General features: G+C 35.6%; 1 protein-coding gene across 1 annotated transcript in view; it reads right to left on the bottom strand.

Moving 5' to 3' along the window:
* Window positions 1–26,954, bottom strand: part of LOC136858359 (uncharacterized) — a 362,414-nt gene that overhangs the window by 85,177 nt on the left and 250,283 nt on the right. Inside the window, exons 32-41 of the mRNA XM_068225517.1 lie at window positions 26,007–26,224; window positions 25,626–25,878; window positions 23,256–23,390; window positions 16,406–16,603; window positions 12,987–13,202; window positions 9,857–10,000; window positions 9,603–9,751; window positions 4,494–4,620; window positions 1,735–1,935; window positions 881–1,108 (exon numbers count right to left, since the gene is read on the bottom strand). Coding sequence (XP_068081618.1) covers window positions 881–1,108; window positions 1,735–1,935; window positions 4,494–4,620; window positions 9,603–9,751; window positions 9,857–10,000; window positions 12,987–13,202; window positions 16,406–16,603; window positions 23,256–23,390; window positions 25,626–25,878; window positions 26,007–26,224 — 1,869 coding nt within the window. The remainder of the gene's footprint in view (window positions 1–880; window positions 1,109–1,734; window positions 1,936–4,493; window positions 4,621–9,602; window positions 9,752–9,856; window positions 10,001–12,986; window positions 13,203–16,405; window positions 16,604–23,255; window positions 23,391–25,625; window positions 25,879–26,006; window positions 26,225–26,954) is intronic.

The following is a 26,954-nucleotide window of genomic DNA, read 5'->3' as shown; positions in this document are numbered from 1 at the left end:
TAAATGGATGTAAGTGGCGTATTTACTCATGTAACTTTTCCGCTTCCTTTTTAGCATTCTTTTAACCTCAAAACATAGGTGGAGGAAAAATTATGTGAATTTAATTTTGAATCCAAAATGCCAATTTTGCTATCTGTGGTCCTTTGCCAGTCATTGGCAAAGAAATGTCCTTCTTCGAAAGGAAAGATTGTTTCTCTTATGAATCTACCAGCCACCCTCTGCATGATTTAAAATCTGAGATTCTTATGTTGCTTTCCTTTGCAGTCTCTGGCTTTAACTATAGCATCTTGTAAAAATCAATGGTCATCATTTATCAACCCAATTACATATTTTACCAGTTCTTTTTCAGTTTCTGGATACAGGGCTGATTTTAGCCTTCTTTTAGTCTTCTTGAACTATCCGGTCTGCATGGGATAGCAGCCTCCATTTGGTGCCCGTCGTCAATCTGTTAACCTGACAACTTAGCATTAACATGCATCTATATGTTGCTCATAATTTATGGTATCCAGTTTTAAAATAGTTGAACATTTTCAGAAATTGCTTGATATTGTCCAAAAATAATACAAATTATTTCTTTGAATTTCCTATGCTTAACTACAAAGTTTCAAACCAGAAAACAAGAAGCTGGTACACATGAGCATTTAAAAAGAACAGAGACAGCACTGTGAAATTTAATGCATGATTAAACCATATTTTGAACATTTCTCAATTTACACTGTATTAACTGTCTCATCAAATTTAGTGTAACAATGATAGAAATTCAGCAGGTTTACTCCCTTTATTTTCCACTTCTAATCTTTACCACAGATGTTGGTTCATATTTTAAAATGAATACATTATTTCTTCAAAAATTACTGAAATTTTGGTCCAGTTCACTTACCTACAAATCCAGGTCTACACTTGCATACAAATCCATCTAACATATCAACACATGAAGCTCCATTCTGGCATGGTTCTGAAGCACAGTCATCAACAGTGTGCTGACAATGCTTGCCAGTATATCCTGGCTCACATGTGCAGCTAAAGCCATCTACTAAATCTATACACTGGCCACCATTCTCACATGGAGTACTAGAACAGTCATTGATGTTCACATCACAGGCACCACCTGTAAAAGTGAATATGAACGCATTAACCAATGAGATCCTTGAATTTATCTACCATATAATGAGAAAGAAAAGGCATAATAAAAATCAGGAGAATGAAACTGAAGTTGTGACTTACCAAGTAAATTAATAGAGAACTGGTGGTTAAGAGTTTATGGAAATCAGGAAGGATCTGGTATAGAAACAATTATACTAATTTCTGCTTAGGAAATAACACAATAAGCATATAATATTATTTATGTGGCCAAGATCTGGTCAATAACAATAACAAAGATGGATGAAAATAGGATACAGGCTGAAGACATTTTTGAGAAGTATCTTTCAGGACACAATAAGAAACAGAGCAAGCAAAAACAGGAAATAAATTCAGGTGCCAGGGGTGAGTGACAAAATCGAACAGAGTCAACTGAGAGGGTTTGAATGTATTAAACAAATGAAAGGAGGAAGAATGCCAAAACAAACTATGGAATTACAAATTAAAGGAAAGGGAGACAATGGAAGACCTAGATTATGATGGATGGAACAAGTTAAGAACAGCATAAGGCAACAGGACCAGGATTGGAACATGATGATCTCCACTTAGCACTTCATACAGGTACAAAATGCAAAAATTAATTTAAAATCTTACCTGTCCATCCTGGGTTACATACACACTGGTGTTCAAACAGTTTGTCAACACAAATTCCGTGCTGACAAGGGTTGTTACTACACAGATCAATCTTCTGGTGGCACCTTTTGCCTGTGAAGCCTGCAGGACAGGCACAACTGAAGTCTGCTACGAGATCTGTGCAATTTGCTCCCAGTAAACAAGGTTGTTCAGCACAGTCATCTAATTAGGAAATTTTTAAAAAAAGGTGTTAACTTTCCTGCCAAAGAATACTACAAGTTCCTAAACATTAAATACAAACATCAGGAAGGAAATTGAACACTTGGGAGATAAATGGAAAACTTATACCTAATCTGGTCATAAATACTGTTACAAACTACCTGCCAAGTTAAGCCATTTTAGCCCAACACTATCTGGTGCTGTATATAGACTGAATTAACCTCCAAAGTGATTCCGTTGAATCTGATGTCTCATAATTACAGTATGAGGAAGTTGAGAAAATTGTCACAACAAAGTGCTGCATAAGGTAGGAAGACAACTTTCAGACATGATACCTGCAAGTAGCTTGGCATCAGCAGAATGTCTATTGAACAATCTAATGCATCAAAGAGACCACAAAGGGACCACAAGTACGGTACATCTGACTACCCTTGTTTGGGCTGTTTGAGGTCTGCAAGCATACCACAGCTCATAAAGGCTGCGAAACCAAGAATTTGCCACAGTCCTGAGTGAAAACAAAAGAGTAATTAATATTTCAAGACAAACAATGCCCTGGGTGCTAAAATGTGACCTTGGTCTGAAAGTACTTTATCGTAGTACTAGGCACTTCATAACAGCACAAGTGAAGAATAAGAAGCTAGTCAAGTGGCATGCACAAAATGGTAATCAGAAAATTAATTTTACTGAAGAGAAATTTTTCACAACTGAATAGCACTTTAACTGTCAAAATGACCATATCTATGTCCCACATACAGTCAAAGCTCAAAAAGTGGGCTCTAAAAGTCCATCCGGCATCACTGACAGGTTAGTAAGAAGTTTCTTGCAATGGTGTTTTGGACATTCATTTTTCCGAGAAAGATGTCTCAAAATGCCTGCTGAAGTTTACCAAATTACAGTGCTATATTCTGTTGAAAAGGCCTTTAAGCATCATTCATATGGCAGAAATGGAGGTTTCACCAGGACTCTGCTCCAACATACAAGGCCAAGAACACTCAAGAATGGTTGCAAGCAAATGTTCCTGACTGCTGATTGACCATCTGGCAGTCCAGACCTCTATCCTTTGGATTACAAATTGTGGTCATTACTTGAGGAAATTATCTGTAAGACAGGACATCCTAATATTGATGGCATAAAAAGAACTGCTGTAGCCAATTTAACATGGATATGTTCTTGGGCTGGAGGTCTATCCAAAATTAGTATAAGCTATTTAGTGCCAACAGTTTTGAATCAACAAAAAACCGATACCATACCCAGGCAACCAGGATGGAAGAACAACACTATTTTGCCGGACAGAAAGGCATATTTTTGGAGGATGTTGATGTTGGATGTATTAGACCGATAAAGAGAGGTTGTAAACAAAGCAATGGTGAATAAAACATTAATTAAAATTCTGAACAATGCAGAAGGAAGAGAAAATTATTTATTGGGCATAAAATCATGTACCCTGGACTAATAGCAGGTCCTATTTTACTTTTTGGTAATGACAAAGTTATTTCTTCTTTGTAACACTACCATGCCTTTGTGATACCATCCACCAAACAGCAGTTTTCTGAAGACTAGTTCGGGTGGAAAAATAGCTGCTGCCTCAGGAGATCCAAATGTTTCTCCATGAAAATCAGGCATGATGCATTGAATTTATGACAAGGAAGATCAAAATCCCAAATTTGAGAAAAATGTGGACAATGTGAATAGTATATTTAACATTCCTACTATAAATACATATTCATTCATATCTAACAATTGTATTTCTCTTTTCCAGTCTGTATTTCATATATTGTTATTATGTACCAAGTGAGTTGATCATGCGGTTAGGGTCACGTAGCTGTGAGGTTGCCTCTGGGAGATGATGAGTTGGAATCCCACTGACAGCATCCCTGAAGATAGTTTCCATGGTTTCCCAATTTCATACCAGGCTGTACCTTAATTAAGATCATGGATGATACCTTCCCTGTGCTAGTCCTTTCCCAGCCTTGCATCACCGAAAACCTTTGATGTGGTAGTGCAACATTAAACCAATAGGAAAAATAAATTGTTATTATAATATGTAACAGTAATAATGACAGATTAGGTATTATCAAAGACAGGAAGCTAGGAAGGAGGTTAGAAACACCCTCAAGGAAAAATATAATGAAAGGCTGGTGTGAGCAGAGGGAGAAAGAAAAGACAATGACATCCTAACTTCCTTCCTAAGTTCCTTTCTCTGTTGATTTATATTTAATCACTTCTTTTGCTCCATTTCCATTACAGTATAGTACTTATAAATTGAAAACAAGCTAAATCATGCAGGACATTGTCCACATTAAAGTCAGATACAGACAAAGAATTAATGCTAGCATAAACAACAGCAATAATGAACAGACAGAAATTCGAGCCTATATGTAGTCTCATATTATTTGAAATATAAAACTGAAGTCTCGTAAGGCAAGAAAGTCAGTATATTACATAAATATTATTTTTCAACAATATATAATAACTGTCTCTCAACTTCTTCTCTTTTCTTTCCAAGATCCTTTCAGGAATTGCACAAAATTCCCTTGTAATAATATACATAGAAATCATACCTGTATTTATTTCACAGTTCTGTCCTTCCCAGCCTGGTAGACATTCACATTTGAAACGACCTTGCTGTAGAGCAACACATGTTGCACCATTTGCACAAGGATTTCCATTTGCTGTACATGGATTGATCTATAGGAATAATATTAACAAATTAATAATTGATGTTCATCAAATACAGTGAAATTAGAATACAAGGTCTTTTTCAAAATTGCATGGAAGTTAATATTTACTGAAAAAGATTACAAAACAACCATAACATAATATTGCATCTTTTTTCCACCATTATCATTCTCTCTCTTAATTCTCAATCCTAAGATTGGTTGGCAGCAATTCGTCTTCTCCACTCTTCTCTGTAATCCGCTAATCTCTTCATTTCCACATATGAGCCTGCTCCTACGTCATCTCTGATCTGTCTTGCATATTGCAGTCTAGGTTTTCCTCTTCCTCTTTTACCTTGAATCATTCCTTCCATGACATTAACTATGAAATCATTGTGCCTATAGAGATGGTCAATTAATTGGTCTCTTCTCTTTCTTATTGTTGCTAAAAAGGATCTCATGAGATCATGTGACCTGACACCTTGCACAAATAAATGTGTGATATTACATTCGTTCTCATTTACTATGAGGACATCAGCTGACCAACTTCTATCTGTTTCAAGACATCAACCCAGATTGAGAAACTTCACCGAGCTGAGCATAACTTACGTATTGTTTGATTTTGGCACATGGCTTACAATTTTTTTTGGACCAGCACTAAAATTTACTTTACAATTTTCATATATATCAAGAAGATTACTTCCACAAGTGAAGGATCTACTACATTTTGAAGAAGAACTGGACATTTCATTGTTTTTCAATATGGGATGTTGGAGATTTAACATGGATTTCGCTACCAATTTTGGAGCCAGTGCCATGAACTTAGAAGGCAGGACCGACATTGGCAGGAACCAGGATGTGAAGAAATTTGATCGTCAATCCCATGGACAATCATCCTCCAGTACAACACAGGAAAATAATATAAGTCAACTCATTAATTTATTATTTGTAAAAATTAGAAAATTTGATCATCTGTTTGATGTAAAATCAAGTAATGTCAAGCACATGGTCGAGTTTGAACTCCATATTATTTCTTCAGAATATTATCTTCCAAGTTAAATGTGATATTTAAATTTTTTAATTAAGTATTATAGGAGGATCTTTGAAACTAATAATAATCAATCTAAATTACACCTTGTCCATCTGCCTTAGTAAATAACTAAAATGTACATGACTATTACACTCACTTTGAGAGTGATTTATTTCATGTTTGTAAATCTAGGTCATATCTTCTATAACTTATAAAACCTCACAGTAACAGATCTTAGAAATTCATCCTTAATTAATACCCTTTTTTAACTGATATTTGGAGATATAATCTAATAATAATGATTTGAATAATATGCATCTATAGGATGAAATAAAAGTAATTTCGATAATTATTTGACTGAAGTGTTATATTTTTGCTGCGTGTCTTGTGATCAAACGTAATGAGAGGCATCAATTCTTAGAAAGAAATTGAGTTATACAGGGTTGTGGAATTAAGGAGAAATTTAAGGAACATACTAGGAATTTGAATCTAGCACAGGTGTCAGCTAAGGATAACATGATGGCAAGCATAATTGGCAGTCATACAAATTTTAGCAAAAAATTGAAGGGTATGTATAAGTGAAAAGGGTCCCAAAATGGACATTCCAGGAATCATTAATAAACAAGAGGAGTGTATATGTGATAATTTACAGAAGGCAGAAGTATTCAGTCAGCAGTATGTTAAGATTGTTGGTTACAAGGATAATGTACAGGTAAAGGAGATGACTAATACTAATGAAGTACTGAAATTCACCTAAGAAAACAGATATTTACAATAATATATTATAGTTGAAAACTAGAAAAGCAGCTTGAATTGATGGGATTTCTAAAGGTATATAGTACCATATCTGAAGTACTGATTTAATTACTGTTTGCATGAAGGAGTGATACCAAATGAATGCAGAGTTGCTATAGTAGCCCCTGTGTACAAATTACACGGTAATAAGCATAAAGTCGATAATTATGGACCAGTCAGCTTGACAAGTGTTATTTATAAAGTCTGAGAAAGCATTCATTATGATTATATCAGATATGTTTGCAAAATTACCGCCTGGTTTGATAGAAGGTAGTTTGGGTTTCAGAAAAGTTGCTTCATTGAAGCTCAACTTGTAGGATTCCAGCAGGATATAGCAGATATATTAGATTCAGGAGGTCAAATGGACTGTATTGCTATTGACCAATATAAGGCTCTTGACAGGATAGATCATGGGAGACTAGTGACAAAAATGAGTGCAATTGGACTAGACAGAAAAGTGAATGAATGGGTGGCTTTATTTTTAGAAAATAGAACTCAGAGATTTAGAGTAGGTGAAGCATTATCTGGTTCCCTAATCATTAAGAGGGGAATTCCTCAAGGCAGTATTATTGGGTCTTTATGTTTTCTTAGATATATAATTGATATGAATAAAGAAGTGGATACATAGATAAGGCTTTTGCAGATGATGTTTCAGTATATAGAGAATTATATCTTATTTACTGTGAGCAACTTCAAAAAAACCTTGACAATGTTGTGAGATGGACAGCAGGCAATGGTACAAGGGCGCCCATACCCAGGGGCAAGGTGGGGCAGCAGCCCCCCTCTAGCTCTCAGGGAAAGGCAAAAATCTGGTGTAGTCATGTGTTTTCCTTTCAAGAAAATGATTTAAAAGTCAGTATTACGTAAAAGAGGTAGTACCGTCCACCACCAACAGGCAGGGGATACCGTGGGTTATTCTACCGCAGAATTAAAATCGCCATTTGTCTTCCAAAATATTAAAATTACTACGTACCCCCTGGTCCTCTAGAAACTATCATATGGGCGCCCATGCAATGATATGATGGTAAATGGGATGGAAAGTCTGATTACGAGTTTCACAAAGAGGAAAAGTGCTGTCAATTTTAATTACTGCATTGATGGGGTGAAAGTTCCTAATAGGGATCATTGTAAGTACCTAGATGTTAATATAAGAAAAAGTCTTCATTGGGATAATCACAGAAATGGGATTGTAAATTGTAAATAAATGTTACAAATCTCTTCATATGGTTATGAGGGTATTTAAGGGTTGTGATGCCTGTTGTTTAAAGCAGCCTAACATCTAGGTCATTGGCCCTTTAGGGGTTGTAGTGAGGATGTAAAGGAGAGGGCATTCTCTGGTAAGACCACAATTAGAGTATGGTTCCAGAGTATGGCACTCTCACCAGGATTACTTGATTCAAGAAATGGAAAATATCCAAAGACTTCTGACAAAAGAGTAGTATTACCAAAGTGTTTCTAAGTTTGGGCTCAGATGTCCATGTTGGATTCATTTCTGCTTCCAAGCTTGAACAGGAGAGTTGTACCCGGTCGTTTACCACTTGTATTCATCTATATATTTTTGTCTCTTCCCTTTTCCTGTTTCCATCCAGTTTTCTTCTTATCCCACACTTCTCACAAGACTGAAGATCTATCAAAGTGGCTCTATGATGAGTGTTAAGGCTTACATCAATCAATCATCATTGATTTGCATTTAGGGCTATCTTACAGGTAGCAGATTTCCTATCAATTGTCCACCTGGTCTTTCCTTACATGATTTCAAAGACCTTGGGAATTACCAATTCCTCTTCCTATAAATGAATATTTGCCCCAATTTATCCTCTTGAATTCCAATTTTGTCTTCATATTATGATTCTCCCTACCTTTAAAAGCTCCACTCAAGCTTATTCGTCTACTAATGTAATTCCACGTGTTCTCTCCACCGATAGCTCGGAACATACCGCTTGGTCAAGTAGCTCATCTTTTTACTCCCGAGTCTTACTCCTTACCCTCCTGATGAAACTGAGAAGCAGAAACAAGCTCAGCTGAGAACAAATGGGATTGATAAGAAGACAGTCTATCTATGAACATGTGGAAATTGCCCTATTCTTTTGTGTTTCCATGTTTGTCCTTAGCTCCTTTTCTACTGCCCCCTCTCATAAAGCTGATCTGCCATTATGTTGGTCCTATTATGTGTTCATATTCTTTTTCCTATCTCTCTTATGTATGACTTTATTTGTCACTTGTTTGTTCCTTTCCATTACTGCTATCTTTACACAGATGTGGAAAATGCAGGTGAAAACCAATTGCAGTAAAGGTAATATATGTTGTGGTAATACATACAGAGAAAGAAACATATTGAAATCTAATAACAACCTATTTAATTAGATATAGGCTAAGTTTATTCAATCTCAGTTAAAAGAATACTGATGCACTGTTTGTTAAATAGCGTTAAAAATTTAGCTGCATGTTAAGATTCTTGTGTTTATCCATACATTTCCGGGGAACTGTTAGCTAACACAGCGTTAACTCTCACAAGAGTCACAATCAGTGAGAATCTAGAAGGCAGTGGCAGAACCATGCAGTTTTTGAGCGCGCTCCCATGCGCTTCTGTTTGAATATAGCTGTAAACCAAGGCACGTGAAGTCAACATTTATTAGAACTTTTTGTCTTGACCATGAATTTTTTGTTGCTCTATAGACCAATATGAAAACATGTGAGAAAAGCCAGAAATTATTTCCTATTAGAGAAAATAAGCAAACTAATGGATCCGTGTCAAAACAGAAAGTGACGCTTGACAGAAAATTTGTAGCGAATTCAATATGCATACTGATGTTAACCAGCGTATGATCAAGCAACTGAAACAACTGTATGAAGATCATCTCTTCTGTTTCTAATTATTTCTGGAAAAGGCCTATCATATTACAAATATACAATATATAGAAGTTCTGTATCTAATTTTCCTGCCATATTTTGAGCTAACAGAGAATTTAACTGCTTGAACCTGAGCAGTTAAGTTAACTGAGAGTTTAACAGATTGTTAGTCTTAACCAATGTTAATTAAATGCTGATTTGGTTAAGTTCACTGTTAAATTATTTTTTTAACATGCAGTTAAATGTTAATTGAGGTTGAATAAACTGGGCCATTCTGTTTTGTGATACTTCACTCTGTTTTATAAATAATGTGGTGGAGAATAATTCTGCATACGTACCGTTATGTCACAGTCTACTCCTGTATAGCCTGATCTACACAAACAAGTAAAATTGTTGATTCCAGGCTCATCCTTACACATGGCTCTTTCTGGACAGGTATCATTTCGACAGTCTGATCTTTCCTCTTGGCAGTTTATTCCACTATAACCTGAAAGTTGTTATTTATTTAAAACATACAGCATGGATTCTATGGATCATTTCTAATATTTTGTAACTACAAGTTACCAGATAAGTTAATGCAAAGTTGTCTTACCTGAAGGACATTGGCAACGATATCCTTGAGGTAAATCAATACAAGTGGCCCCATTATAACATGGCTGGGAGGAACATTCATCAATATCGATTTCACAGCGCCGACCAGAAAATCCCGCAGGACAGAAGCACTGAATTCCATGACCTTCAAAGAAATGTGAATTACTTGTAAACATCTGCAGTATCTTACAGAAACTGTAATCTCATGCAAATAAGCAGAATAAACAGGATTCATTCAGCTTGACTACAAGCACAAAAATAATGAGTTTATACTAATGAAGTAAGCCTGAGAGAGACCATGATGCAATAACAATCTGAAATAAAAGAGAGACCCTGAATGTTTAAGTGAGGAAAAGTTTAAATATTATCATGGACCACCATTTAATGGAGATTAAAGTAAAATTTCAGCCAGATAGACCTTAAAATAGAGCTGGAAGGAAACTGAGGATAAAGACAGAAATGCTCAAATGAAACAAAAATATCACAAAAACCTCTCAAAATTGAAGATGAACTGCTGGGAAGAAATCAGGGAGTCACTTACAAACGCAACCAAAAACTTACGGAATGAAAAAGGAAAAACAGTTAGTGGAACAAACAATGCAATATCCTTGCTGAGAGGCTAAAGGCCTGGAAGAGATGAAAACCAAACCAAACCAAATCAAAGGAAAATGGAATGACTTTAAAAAAAAAAAACACTGTGAAGATCGTAAGTGGAAAGGGAGGAAGTATGACAAAAACCTTTAAGAAAATGTTGAAAGAAGAAGATTTCAAGGAACACAACACCAGGGAATTCTACAAAACATTCAAGGAAGAACTACAGCAATATCAGCCTCCAACTTCATGCTTTAAAACAAAGGAAGACACTTCAGCCTAAAGCAACAGGGAGAATTGCCAGCTTTTGACCAACTATTTCATAACCTTTCTAAACTGCCAGGGACCACCAAAAGCAAACCCACAGTCAAAATCATCTCTCATGAAAATAAATTAAATCATCAAAGTACTGAAAAACTATCAAGCAACCAGGGAAGGTGGAATAGTATCTGAGATGTGGAAAATCACAGGGGATAAGGCAGCAGAGAACTCACATTGACTGATCTGCAATATCTGGGAAAAAGAAATAATCCCCGGAGACTGGAAATACACCCTTATACAGCCACTCCATAAGAAGGGAGACCGCACCAACATAAACAACTACCAATGAATATCACTTTACCAGCTTCATATAAAGTGCTTTCTAAGGCTTTAACTGTCATCAGCTGTTGGCCAGATCTGCTTCCAAGGCTTTAGTAAAAGAATAGTTGGATAATCAAATAGGTGAATATCAAGAATCCTGCAGAAAGGGAAGATCATGTGCAGAACAGATATTTAGTCTCAAAAGCATACTGAGACTAAGAATTATAACAGGAAGAAATAGTTGTATTTGTTGATTTCAGAAAGGCCTATGATTCAACTGATCAACAGGCACTCTTCTTTATTCTGGAAGAATTTTGGGTAGATAGAAAGACCAGGGAAATACTAAAGCAAACATTAACAGGAACTGTATCAAAAGTTAAATTTTGGGAAGAAATTTTGAAGCCGTTTGGGATTAAGACAGGAGTCAGGCAGAAAAGCAGATTGCCACCAATTTTGTTTAACACTGTCCTGAAAAATAAAATAAGAAGGAAGAAAGTAATAAAAAAAATACAGGGAATCTCTTTTAGTCTAAAGAGGCAGAGGTTAAAGGAGGAATGACTAACTCTTGCTCATTACCTGGCACTGTTAGCAAAAGTTAAAAAGGAAGCTTGAATAATGTCTGAAGAAATGAAATTTCAGAAAAAGCAGGACTCGTGATTTCCTACGACAAAACAGAGTGTATGGAATACGGACATGTTGGAGAAAAACATATGGAAACAAAGTTTGGAAAAATCAAGCGAATGGACACATTAATCTCGGTGAATGGCTCCAGATGAATGGGCTTGATAAAGAAACAAATAAAGAAAGAATCAAGATAAAACAAGCATACAGATTGGTACAGAGTAAGTATAACAAGAATGCAATATCTTATAAAGCAATGATAAGACATTACACCACAGTTTCAAGCCAGAAGGACTCTATGGTTCAGAATATCCAATACTTGACAGGAAAGGGGAAATGAAAGAATTTGAGAAGAAAGGAAAAATCTTAAGGAAGATCCTTGGACTGGTAAAGGGAGAGAATGGTACACAGAGGAGGAGAAAAATTATCTATACATACATACAGAGAAGATTACAGACACAATGCACAAGAGAAGACCAAGATTTATGGCCAGCTCACAAGAATGAGTGAGAACAGATGTGTTGCAGAAACAAGCAAGAACATGGTAGAAGTTGGGATTGATTCTAAAGCGATATGTTTCGAACTAAAATTAACAATTTTAAGGGGTGCCAGGAAAAACTAAAGTCAAAAGGCCAAGATAATCTGGTTGGAGGAAAGCAGGAGGTATCTCAGTGAAAAGAAATTCTTCGAGGAGAAGAAAAAACTAACAAGCAAACCAGTTGTTTCCCATGGCTCACAGTAGGCCAAATTTTAGAAATTAAGCTTGTTACCACTGAATGGTATTTTGGCAAGTGTAGGATTTTTGTTGTTGTCACTCTTATCATAACTACCAAAAAACAAACAGAGTAGGAACTATAAAATCTCCCTAAATTTTGAAGGAATATCTCATCATTACTGTAAGTGGAGAATATCTGTTTGAATGATTACATAACTGATAGAGAAATAAATATTAATTTTATTATAACATAATTAACATGAAGAATAATGCCATATACCTCATATTTTGATACAACTACAAGCAAATAGTTGTGTTAATTCCAATTTTTCCTCTAAAATTACCAAGCAGTAGTGACAACCATTAAAATGCATCAAACACTGTATAATTAGCAGTATTTCCTGCAAAATAGTTCATTGTTCACTCCAATATACAGAAACTTATTTCCCATTTAGGCCTATGTATAACTAGTTTATATAATGGGAACATTCTATTGCTAAAATTAAAATTGGAGAGTTTCTCTATTGTATTTCATGTATTCTGTATGTTTTTCTGTCTTATAAAATTGATTTATTGCTGATTACATGGTAATATTTCTTAAGGGATAAGATAAGAAACTTACCCATTGGAACACAAAGGCCTCCATGTTGACAAGCATTTTCTGTACACTGAATTGGCTCACATTCCTCTCTTCCAATAGCACCAGCATTAGCAGTCTTCATGTTTGTAGGGCATTCAAAGCAAGTAGTCTGACCTGCCTGGGGTTGATAGAAATTCTTTGGGCAAGGAGCACATGGTGAGAGCCCAGTATCAGAGTACTGACCAGGAGAACACTTAGCTGAAAGATAAATGGTATTTATGGATAAATCCACAATATCTTATTCTCTGAAGACAAAAATATACACACCATATACCCCATAATGAACACTTTGGAACAAATTGGCAGTCAGTGTGTTCCTTTCTCTCTCTATATGACTTAATTTGACACTTGTTTGTTCCTTTCCAATGAGTATATACACTATAATGATGATTACAATGTATATTTTGAAACTTCCCCACTTGAAAAGACTACTTAATAATTTTGACATCAATACCCTACACAAAATTACAATCAATAAAATAAACTTTCCTAAAGTACTTCAATGAATTAACATTTATGAACCACCTCATTCTACGCATAGTCGTCAATTGCTTATAATAAACTGGCTCTCAATTTTAGCATCAACTGTTCAGTTAATCGGATGATGCATGATTAAAATTCGGTCAACTTAGTTTTGTTCACTGTTCATGTAGGTAGATACCTTAAAGCTTTCCTTGATCTCTCAAGAGTGCAGTTTCTAATCACTTAAAGCAGCACAGTCTTAAACAAAGTAATCCTATAGATTAAACTATTTTAAATTATACATTTGTCTGGCAGTACTGCCATCACACGGTAGAGTGCGTTCAAATCGCCCGTTGTGGGCCAAGTCAATGAATATTGAATTTTCACGACCACATTGTAATCGAAATTGACTTTCAACCAATTAGGTCGTGTTATGTAAATTTAGTATGTGTTGAAGGGATGTTAAGTACAGAACAAAAATGGCCAACCGGACACCAGCGGGATCCGAACCCACAACCACCCCATTTCACGTCGGTTGCTCTACCAATTGAGCTATAGTGAATTAGATCCTTTCCAACAGAACAAGGTTGACCTAGGCCACCATAGATCAACTGGTAGAGCAATCAATTGCTAATAATAAACTGGCTCTCAATCAATTTTACCATGAAGTGTTCAGTTAATCGGATGATGCACGATTAAAATTTGGTCAACTCAGTTCTGTTTACTGTTCATGTACATACCTTAAAGCCTGCCTTGATCTCTCGAGAGTGCAGTTTTGAATTGAATTTTCACGACTGCATTGTAATAGGCTGAAAGTCGATTTTGATTATATATTTTTATCAATACATAGTTTATGTATTAACCATAAATCTTATTCTTAGCTTTATGATCCAAAATTCAACAACAACTAAAATTAGTTGGGGTTATTAAATGCTTTAAAAGACCTCACAGAACAGTGACAAAAGATTTACTGAGTGACCTTACAACTATCTAGATTAATATTTTCTATATTTATAAATTCAACAAAACTTACTTGAAAATGAGCATTGAATGGAATATTAAAGTTACTGTAGGCATACAACAACAGTCACAGTCTGTGCTCATACATATGAAGATTATTTGGAACTTCTGCATCTCATTTTGTCAACATATGACCTTAAACTATTTTGTGCCTAAAAGTTAACTTTCAGATTACAGTATAGGTTACACATCTAGTGTAGGCACTCCAGCGTATAGCACATAACTTCGCAAAGAAATATATATGAATTTTACCTTAAAATCCTTTTAGAAGAGAGATGTGTTCATTACGAATGACAGGGACCCACCCAACCCACCCAAAAAGGTACTTTTATAACCGAATGAAATATTTTACGTGCCATTGTCCATTAGCCGGCCAGCTATGAGTACAGCCATTGGCCACACTCCCTTTAGAGGCTTTTAACTATTGCCACGGTGCATACTGCCCGCATGGCAAGAACCAAAAATGATTTAGCGCTTGTAAACTTCTTCTGGATACCGGGATGGCATAGCTCCTGTGCTTTTCGTTGGACATTTCCGTAACAGTTGTAACAGTTCACAGTTTGTAAAGACACTGCTGTAGGCAATCCTGTGAACTAAGCATAGAACAGAAATAAAAGAGCATCACCTGCCGCTCAGCTTCCGTGTATAATGAGTGGAGTGAATGGAGTGTCTACACTAGTCTTATGCCCAGTTGGTATGCATTTCCTATTAAATCATATTAAATTGCTCTTAGCCAGGGGCGTAGCCCCAGGAAAATAAATAGAATCTGACAATAAACAAGTGAAAATTGACTCAATGGATTGGCTCTTTTGAACATTCACAGAGAATTATAAAATCAACAGATCTCTTGAATCCACCACGAGAGTTGGATTTTAGATTGTAATCTGAACATACCATTCGCTGTAAAATTGTTGACCTTGACACTTGTGCAAGCACGCACCACACACGCACAAGAACCTTCATTATGTTCTACCGTCATTTTGTACCTGTAACACTACGCTACAGCTCTTAGCTGTGGTAGCTCATATAGGACATGATTGTGCAACAAAACACTTCAAATGGAGAACAAAATTGGTAACCCTGTACCCATGGACCTAAAGCTCTGATAGGACTTGGCCTATCAAGCAACTGCGCTGATCAGCTTGCCTGCAGCTTATGAGGTGACACATGGTCAGAGTAATGAATCATCTCAGCTGTTATTCTTGGCTTTCTAGACCGGGGTCACTATCTCACCATCAGATAGCTCCACAATTGTTCTTTTGTAATCTGAGTGGACCTCAAACCAACCATTAGATCTGGATAAATATCCCTGACCTGGTTGGAAATTAAACCTGGGGCCTCTCTGTAAGAGGCAGAGTTACTACCCCTGGACAATAGGACTGGAAGATTACTAGATATATATTATTCTTTAAGAAGAAAGTTATGCAAAAGCAACATAAATATTCATGGTAAAATATGTATCAAGTTCTGGAAATAAGCAGTAGATAGAGGGTGGGTATGATCACTACACCAAGAGTCACATAAAACTGTAAGCAGACAGGGGAGTTTCTTACAAACGTCATCCTGGGGCTTGGCTTGGGGTTTTGGTGATCTTTGCACCATAACAAACAATATCTTTTTATCAGCTCTTATTTCTATTTCTTGCTTTATTATAAACTGTGGCTGACCAACTAGAAATTTAATGGAGAAGATGAGGTGGATGCAGCCGTGGCCTAGAATAGGAACTGTTTTGGCATTCACCTAAGTGCAGGAGAAAGACAAAGCACGGAAAACCTTTCCCAGGACATCCAATGGTGGGGACCAGCCTCTCTGCCTCCCGAATGTAGAGCTGTACTAGCCACTACTCTACTCAGTGCTGATGCCGGACCTCCCCCAAGATACATTTCTAAACATATGCCTGATTACCAGTTATTACTCACCTCTACAAAATCCCTTATGTGGTGCTGCAGGCTGATACGTGTAAGTACTGGCCGGACAGGCCTGGCAGTCCTTGAAGCCTCCTGTGGGTGGCTCTCCAGTGTAACTGTTGCGGGGACACTCTAAGCAAGGTACCAGTCCAGTAGGAGAGTATGTACCATAACCACACACAGGTACACAATCTGCTACACTTTTTGATCCTAGAAGTTCAAAACAGGTGAATTTAAATTATGGATGTTCCATCAATATTGTACATGATAAATTTGTATTAAATATTCAATTAAAGAATAAGACTGTTATGGAAATAAGAATAGTCTTCAGGAAGAATTTTAACTATTTGTTAAGAATGTTACATATACGCAGAGAAGAAAATATATATTAAATGTATTTAGATACGAGATATGACAGATATGGAAACTACAAAGTTTCTGTAAAAATATGTAATGAAGATAAACAAGATAATTTAGACTATTTCCACTTGTACATCAGACATATCTTGACACTGCAATCTCCTATTGTGCTTGTGTGTTGAAATTCTTCTGACATTTGACTAAAAAGAGCATGCATTAATGGAAGCATCTAATTTTTTAGCAACTCTTGGCCAATATCACATCTATAAAGCAGCAGTTCATTGTCTTTGGAATACATATTTCCTGTAAAAATGAGAAGATACTGAACGGAAAGCTACATTTCATGTAGCTGCACACTCAGAAAGTTACAAGGTACTGTGCTGAATGTAATAACAGACAGAACATTGAAAACTGTTGTCCCATATAACATTTTGTCCTTTAGATCTCATCGCAGAATTATGAATTATATGTGTTGTGATCTAAACCAGAACTTAATCACACAGAACATCCAGGTGAATATTTAAATGGTTTTGACAAAGAGTTCAGGGCAGAAGTTCAGTGCAGTCCCAAGGCTGGAGAGCATGCTGCAGCAAGCACAGAGGACGATGCTCTGTTGTTACTTGCGCCTCATTCAGTTACTCACACAATGCTACCAAATTATTGGTCTGTGCATATATTGGTTAGTGACAAAACCCATTGGTCTAACATGTCAGTCCTCCTCTTCAACGGAGTGTGGCTGCAGGGTCACTGTTTCATGGCAGGAGTTTTTATTGTTCCGCAGTTGCTAATTACATCCACTGTGTTGAATTCTGGGAGTGATCCCATACTGAATTAATTTGAGCCAACAGTAGTGATCATACAGCCAATTTCTGTGGAAAATGTTGCTTGTTTTATGTTCTTGTTTGAGTCATCAGTCCATAGACTGGTTTGATGCAGCTCTCCATGCCAGCCTATCCTTTGCTAACCTTTTCATTTATACATAACTGCTACATCCCACATCTGCTCTAATCTGATTGTCATATTCATACCTTGGTCTACCCCTACCGTTCTTACTGTCCACACTTCCCTCAGAAACCAACTATACAAGTCCTGGGTGTCTTAAGATGTGTCCTATCATTCTATTTCTTCTTCTAGTCAAAATTAGCCAAATCAATCTCCTCTCACCAATTCGATTCAGTATTTCTTCATTCGTTCTTCAATCTACCCATCTCACCTTCAGCATTCTTCTGTAACACAACACTTCAAAAGCTTCTATTCTCTTTTTTCCTGAGCTAGTTATCATCCATGTTTCACTTCCATACAATGCCACGCTCCAGGCAAAAGTCTTCAAATATGTTTTTCTAATCAATATATCAATGTTCGAAGTGAGCAAATTTCTCTTCTTAAGAAAGGCCTTCCTTGCTTGTGCTAGTCTGCATTTTATGTCCCCCTTACTTCTTCCATCATTAGTTATTTTACTACCCAAGTAACAATATTCATCTACTTCCTTTAAGACTTCATTTCCTAATCTAATATTTCCTGCATCACCTGACCTTGTTCGACCGCACTCCAGTACTTTAGTTTTGGACTTATTTATTTTCATCTTGTATTCTTCCTCCAAGAATCTGTCATTACCATTCAGCAATTTCTCCAGATCTTCTGTAGTCTCAGATAAAATAACAATATCATCGGCAAATCTCAGGGTTTTGATTTCCTCTTCTTGGATTATGATTCCCTTGCCAAATTCTTCTTTGATTTCCTTTACTTCCTGTTCTATATTGTGCCATTTCACTGTTAGCAGTGAATATTCTGGAACAAAAATAGATGCTATGCTGCGAGAACATTAAAAATAACACGCTAATATAACCGTAAATGTCGAGAAGATCATACTTTTACGAGGTACAAACCGAGAAAGAACATATAAAAGGCGGTGAAAAAGAATGAAAGATGGAATATTGTTAAAAATTTATTATTGAAAAATAATTCCATTCGAAAAGGAACATACTCAAGAAAATCACTACAGCAGATTGAGACGAAAAGAAGACCATAGCCATAAAAGAAGGTTTTTAGTTGAAGAACAAATAGAGATATACAGTGGAGAAATCGCGCGAGACAGCGAGAATACCGCATTTCTGTAAATTGATAAATTGAAACGGAACAGCTGGACAGAATTGTTATGTAATCATTTACGTCACAAGACACCAAGGAAAGAAGTACCTAGCATCATGATTTGTTCTCAAGAAAATACGAACAACAGCGATTAGAAAGAAACTATAGGAAATTCAATCTCGTTATAATTGAAGCTTTGATAACCATATTAGTAGTCTGCAAGACTTCAGTACGATTCAAGAAGCATTAGTATCATTATATTTCTAAATTACAGAAGGCTTTGTACTCTAAGATGATGAAACTGACCATCTTAATCTGTATTTCTGTTCCAACTGCGCAAGAAATGGTCTACGTCATGTGCTAATAAGACCGAGGTAAAGGCTCTCTGGAGATGGGGACCTGAAGCTGACAAACCTATTCCCTGATGATGGTGAAGGAAGAGAGACCTTCCCAGATGTTTCCGGAGGCTGATATGATGTCACAATCATATTGACGGCATGTCCTAAGCACTTGGACATATACACAGCAACGAGGGAAACAGGAAGAAAAGATAAGTTTATTAAAATATTGATACTGTACCGTAAGTAATTTAAATATTATGTTTATAAGAAGTGCCATTTTGTATTTTTGTGAAATAAATATATATGGGTAGTGCTGGCGTGAATTATATTCTAAAGAAGTGATGTTATGTGGAAAGGCAATTGATTTAATAACATAGGAGGTTATTAGGTAGTCATCTGACTAGAATGACAAAAGTTCTTTGAGTTAGGATATATTTAACCAGTGATAACCAAACCATGCGTTTGTAATGCAATCAATATTGAGTAAAGAGGTTAACTTACTTCAGATGTTGATATGATATTATGACATTGTGGTTAATGTTAGGATTATATTAGGATATTATACTATGAAATGGAGTTAATGTAATGCCATATACAAGTTATATCAAGGTTATAGGAAGACATATGAAGAAAATGAGAGGAATCTGAAGAAAATTGAGAACAAAATGGAATATATAAGCGGATAAATAGTAATTATGAAGTCATAGGCATCAAATAGATTTTTGTGATTATTGTAATGAAGAGTGAAATATGAGATGTGAAATTTGAAGCAGATGATATATATGTGAAGAATGGTCGAATAAGAAGAATAATAATGATGGTGATGATTATTTTTCGTCGAGATTGAAGAGATGGATATTTTATTGATGATGTTAAGTTAGTTGACGCAATTTAAGGTTGAGAATAGTTATATTTGATTCCATAACGCATATTAATCCTTCAGTATTCCGTATATAATACAAAATACAATCCATATAACATTAAATACCTGTAGATCGTCAAAAACAAATCCACATAGGGAAGTTAATGTGAACTTAGCCCATATTGTCCTGAATTTCTAACCACAAATATTTTTACTCAAATAAATAGAGTTAGGAGGATTCTTTGATCATAATAAATGGTATCACTGGAGAGGTTATCTGTAATTGAATGATGTTAACATTGATTAGTGGAGTCTTCTTAGATGTCAGACTACAGAATTTCCAGAAGAATAACATTAAATAGATGTAAGGTGTAACTGATAACATGATGGCACTTAACTTAATTTTGGAAACTGATATTTATTTTTGATGAATAACTTAAATAACACGCAAGAGGTCGCACCTGCGGCAATTTGCCGCACTTTATTTGTTAATAATTTCGTTGCTAGCCACTGTAGGGCTTAGGGCTCTCGTTTCATCCCTCCCCTCCCCTCCCTCTCTCTCGCCTGACATTGATTATCGTCAGTGTATTGCCTGCTACGTTCCGGAGTAGTTTAAGTTTTCTTTCACTCTCGCATCTGCCGCGGCATATTGCCATCATGTGACCCCTCGCGTAGTGCATTCTTACATGACTGCATTTCCAAGAAAGTTTCTTAAGTAAAGTTCATGAGGTTTATGGTGGCTTTCAGTGAAGTGTGGTGCTGTAGTTTTATCTTAAATTGTGACCAAATCATTCATTGAAATGTACAAATGGAAACGTTGCGGCAATTTGCTTACGCGCGACCTCTCGCGCTCTTTAAGAACTCTCGTAACTTTACCAGATTTTGCGACAAAATTCATTAATTTTTTTACATTGAGAAAATATTGTTACTGGGTAATTATGTTAGTACTAGTCGAAAGGCAGTTACACAGGGTACATATTTTTATTTTTATCAGAGCATTCACTGCCAAAGGAAAATAGCAGCTCATTAAAATATGAAGCGTGAGCAATTTGCCTTCGCGCAACCTCTCGCGTTCTAAAACGGGTGTGACCTCTCACGTGATAATTAGCAGTAATGGTAACTTTGGTTATTTTTAGAGCAAAAATGATCATTTAATGAGTTGTCTTATCTTGTCTTGCTGAAGTGTGAATGTTAGGGACATATATTTTGAAATACTCGATTTACATTAATGAAAAGATTGATTTACATGAGTGAGGAGATCGATTGACATGAATGAAAAGATCAGTGGTTTTTTTTAATGATGATTGACAAGTGTGATGATTGTGATAATGAAATATTGATGGATAGATGCAGGCAAAGCTAACTGAAATTCTGTGAATTGATTAGCAAATGTAATATATATAAATTAAATGGAAAATTTAATAAATTAGGTTGCTTAAAGGCAAAAGCTAGAATATGAAACGTGATTTTATATTTGATGACTTATATTGAATAATGAGCATCAGCAACATTTTTTATTTCCCACTGAAAGCATGTAGATAACATGAATTTATATTTTTCAATTAAGACTAGCCTTTTAAATGTTTTGTGAATAATAAGTAGGTTAGTTAGGTGATGAAATAATTAGATTCTTTTCAAGATATTAGGTTTTTCAAATCAGTTTCAAGATATTTTTAATTTAATAAAGTCATATTAGATAAAATTTATTCATTCTTTCAATGACCACTTAGGTCAAGCATGTATTTATAAGTGAACATAGGCTAAGAATCATAGGAATTTTTAAGGAAATGAACCAAATCACGAGATGGAGACATCCAACGTGTAGATATATACTAGTTCATCTGTTTATACTGTTTGACGACTCTCTATCAGAACTCATGACCCCAAATCGACACTGAACTTAAGATTAACAATAATTTCGAGCTAGTCTGGATCTTATTGCAACTCGACCTGGACGCGGGAACGGTGCAATATAAACAATGAAATGGAGCGGGGACAAACTGCAACCTTGCCCCATTCCTTTCTGGATTGTTGCTTTTTTTTTCAAAGCCCTCGATTCTTATCACTGTGGACTGATTTTATACAGATTGTAGATAATTCTTCATTCTAGGTATCTGATCCCAATCATCTTCAGAATCTCAAATAGCTTGATCGAATCAACATTATCAAATGTCTTTTCAAGATCTACGAATGTCATGCATGTGGGCTTGTCCTTCTTAATTCGATCCTCTAAGATCAGGTGTAAAGTCAGGTTTGCTTCATGTGTTCCTACATTTCTTCTCAAGCCAAACTGATCTTCTCCCAATTAAGTTTCAACTTGTCTTTCTATTCTTCTGTAAATAATATGTGTTAATATTTTGCAGGCATGAGATACTAAACTAATGGTGCGGTAGTTTTCACACTTGTCAGCACTGGCTTTCTTGGGAATAGGTATAATAACATTCTGCCGAAAATCGGATGGCACTTCCCCTGTCTCATACATCTTACACACCAAATGGAACATGATACTGATCTGTAAACATAAACACAATTCATAGGATGAGTGGATTGGTCCTCAGGACTGGCAATGAACACTTCTATCCCTCCTACATGTAATATGAGGTAGGATTTAAGTTTCAACTTCCTAAATTGTGTATTTTAAGCTTAGGCTATGCTGAACTTCTGCTGAGTTCAGAATTGCATTCGGGAAAGGGGTTTTCAAATTATTCTACCCTTCTAAAGTATCTTCTTCCTGGCCTTATTACCAATTTATTAGAGTTGATACTTGATATGGACTTCACCCATTCTTTATGGCTGAATATCTTTCCTGATGCCAACCCTATCTAGAGGGATGTGTTCTCTATTGCATATTCTGCAGAGGTTAGTAGCGTGGTGTGTTGTGTGTGTGTGTGTGTATGAAGAGAAATCTATTAAGACTACACAAACACCAAGTCTCCGAACCAGAGGAATAAACTCACGATTAAAATCCTCAGCCTGGCCAGGAAATGAATCCAGGGTCCTCTGAACCAAAGGCCAGTGTGCTGACCGTTCAGCCACCTATATAAAATGTTATTTAAAGTAATAACTTAGCTCAGTAAGTTAGGCTAGATCTTGGTCATTAAGAAAATCTCGGGTATTTCAAACATGAGATGTCTTTAGCATATTTTGAAAGTAGAAGAAACCAATAATGCGATTATTATAATTGCATATGGACTTATGATATTAGTCGTACCTTCTTCCCGGGTATATGTGCCAAGTGGACAGCGTATGCAGGAGCCTTGTCTATCCCTATTTTGGTAGAAGCCACGGGGACAAGCTGTACATAGCTTTTGTTTCTCTCCCGCAAATGTTCCAGCAGGGCAGTGCACTGTTGACAAAATTCAACTTTGATTAAAATGGAAATGTCCTTTTAAACAGGAATAAAATCATATCACAGTTGGAAAAGAATGAGGAATAAATGGTTACAAGCATGAAATGTAGAACATTTTTTTAAATTTTCAAATTTCTATCATTTATATAAATGACAGAATGTAGATGACAACAATGGAAACTATTTTCTTTCCAGAGTAAATGAAAAGTCTCTGTTTGGTATAACCACATGACACTATGTATACCAATTAAATAATGTTATAATTTTATGTCAATTTCACTGTTACGGTTGGTGAATTATACTCACAGTTTTCAAGCACTTTGGTAACAAATCTGCCAACATTCATTACTATATCTGAACTGGCAGTATTGTGTTAAATAGCAACTATGAGGAGTAGAAACAACTACGAGGAGTTTAGAGATTATCTGATGCAATCATGTTATGTCTTCTTGTTTAAATTCTGTACAAATCCAGAGTTTAAAAAAAAAAATATTAGCTTGATGTAAATTTCTAATGTTCTTCTCTACTTTTGAAACTGTTTTGTAAGACACTTGTGAAACAGAAAAAATGAAAATTTCCACATTTTCTACAGAAATTCAAGTAGGGAGCAATAGCACTGAGCATGCTAGAAGCATATGTGCTGATTTTATGGCATCAAATTGAAATGTATGCGTACGGTAGCTGAGGCCATACTATTATTATTATTATTATTATTATTATTATTATTATTATTATTATTATTATTATTATTATTATTATGGGGAGAATGCCATCAAGGAAATTATCACTAGAAAATAGTTTTCTCATTTCAAAGAGGGCCGTTTGGACACAAATGATTATCCATTTTCAGGAAGACCATTGAACTTTGATAAAGACTAAAAAATCTCAATAATAGAGCCACCTTTTGGGTTGTTATTCCATGTGCGTGTGCAGTGTTTTGCAGTGTTTTGCACAGAACGTGCCACTTGGGCTCATCAGTTGGGCTAGCAAGCCTTTCCAAGATGCTTTACTGGCAAATATGAAGATTGTTTAAACACTTCAAATCACGATGATTCATGGCAATCAACTCAAGAATTGGCCAGTGTGATGAACCATCCAACCATTGTATAATATTTGTATTCCATGGACAATATTAAAATACAGCCTGCTATGGAGGTTGCACGAATGGGTACTATTTATGTCTTGATCTAAAACCACCAAAAACTATTTATCCTTTATGCTTCTTTACTGGCTCATTACTTTTCAGCTTGACAACAATACTGACTGATTTCATCTTTCAACATCAAGAAATGAAAGGAATGGCAAAGCTCTAAAATGGAAGCTACTACCATCTAAAAGATGGTGTCTATCAATGGAAGACAATGTATATCTTGTAGGACAAAGGAGGTGTTATGCACTGGAATTACTTCCCAGGAATATACCCTTGCTGCTGAGATTTATTGCCAACTAATTAGGACATTTTGAGACTGCAATTAAAGAAAGACAACCAGGAAGACTACATCAAATAATCTTGTAGCACAATTATGCCTGTCCTCATACTACTAATTTTACGTAAGCAGTTATCTAAGATCTTCATTTCTTGCTCCAAAATATTTTCATCTTTTCCATACTCTGACAAATTATTCAGAATATCCTTTGATAATGCAGCTGCTCTTCAACATTGGCTTGACATATTTTTTCCAAACCAATGGACAGTATTTCTTCAGCCATTGGATCAGAAAAACCTCCAGAATGTTCAGAGGCAGTCATAAACAATGGGGGAGAATATTTTATTGTTTACCAAAGAATGTAATTATAGTATAATTTGTGTATTACTGTTCAAGCAAAAATAATTTTGTGCAGAAAAGCATGCTGCAAATTTCTGCACCATTGTAATTCATCGCTATTGTGGAATCGCAGAGAAACTGTCAAACTAATTTTATGCACTGCTCATTATGATGGTTGACGAATAATTTAAAAAAAACCCACACAGACAGGATTTTATGCTTTCAATTGTTCAATCACATCTGCAGATAGCGTGGAGCATACCCTGCTTTTCCCTTATTCTCTATATTACAGATTGCTAAAGAATTTACTTTCACTGATGTGAATATAAATGGAATCTTGATAGAGGATATAAAATAAGAGAGATATTTCTTTGCTTTTGTTAAAATGGTCTATCACTATATCTTTAAACCCTCTAGCCAGATATGTTGCTATTATAACAGAGTCATTATAGAAAACTTCACTTACAGCATCTTGGTACATCATTGGTATCCATGTTGAGTACTTCACCAACATTACAATCAAAGCCTCGTGAAATGTTTGACCTTAATGCTCGAAGAGGTGGACACTGATTGCCAATTGCTGAGACATTGAGTAGGGGTTCAATCACTGCACTAGCATATGGCACCGACAGATCAAATATGAGATTCAAAGTTGAGCCACAAAGATCATATAATTGTGGTTGTCTAACTGCAGGTACTATCACAAGAATGAAGTCCATCTGAAATCATATCAACATTAATCAGCATTATGTTCTGAAACCAAATAGCAATGAAATCTCCATATAATTAATCATCAGTTGTAAGAACATTCCAAATTAGCAACCAAAAGATATCATAATCAACTTACTTGAACAAGATTTTCCTCTAAAAGTTTGGGTTTGGCATCAATTATTGATACGTTCATATTGACATTTACAGCTGAGCAACGTTGTGTTAGAACATTATTTAGACTAGCATAGTACTGAGTCAACAGATCTTCATACTGGGATAAGCAAAGAGAGGCTACTGCACCATTTGCACGATACAAAACAGTAGCAATCACATGATAGTCAGCTTGTTGAGTGTCTGCAAAGAAAAGGCAAGAATTATTTATTTACTCATTATGCTTTTGTAGGGCTCTTGGCCCCCTCTTACACTTACACACTTAACACTTAAATTGAAAAATAAATTTGTATAATTACAATATCAAAGTGAATGTATCATTTTGAATATTAGGTTGTACTCTAAAATAAAAACAGAAGACAACAAAGATGATGAAGACCTTCAACATCAGTACCAAGGAGTTCATCAATTGGGTGCTAAAAGTGCTCAGGTGTTCTCTTCTGATCCTCAAACATCAACAAGATCATGGAATTTTCAGTTTTTTTTAAATGAAATAGTTTTATTGTATTGTCTCAGGAAGCCTCCAAGTGGATGAAGATTTTTAATATAAAAAATAAAATAAAAATCTATCTGAAACTTTGACACACAATTAGAAACTTGAAGAAATGTTATTTTGTCAATTCCATTTGGCAGATGGAAATGAACATGGTTATGTGCCCTGTATAATGCTTACACGAATAAACCAGCTTGAGGAATGCATTACCTGCAGCTGTCTTAGAGCCCTTATCCAAAAAATGCAAGATGCTTCAAAAATAGACTCCAGCATTTTGTAAATTGTGCGTAAACTTCTATGTGATGGTGACATATTTTAATGGACTGTAAATTGTAGTATTAAAGCAGAATGATTTAATGCATGTGTGAATTTTTTTATGAACATGCTGTATTTACATTGCTAAGATAATAGTTAGTAATT

Source organism: Anabrus simplex, chromosome 1, assembly GCF_040414725.1.
Source record: "Anabrus simplex isolate iqAnaSimp1 chromosome 1, ASM4041472v1, whole genome shotgun sequence".
NCBI classification, from domain to species: Eukaryota; Metazoa; Arthropoda; class Insecta; order Orthoptera; family Tettigoniidae; genus Anabrus; species Anabrus simplex.
The sequence above is the reverse complement of the archived record's forward strand: the minus strand, read 5'-3'. Positions and strand labels throughout refer to the sequence as shown.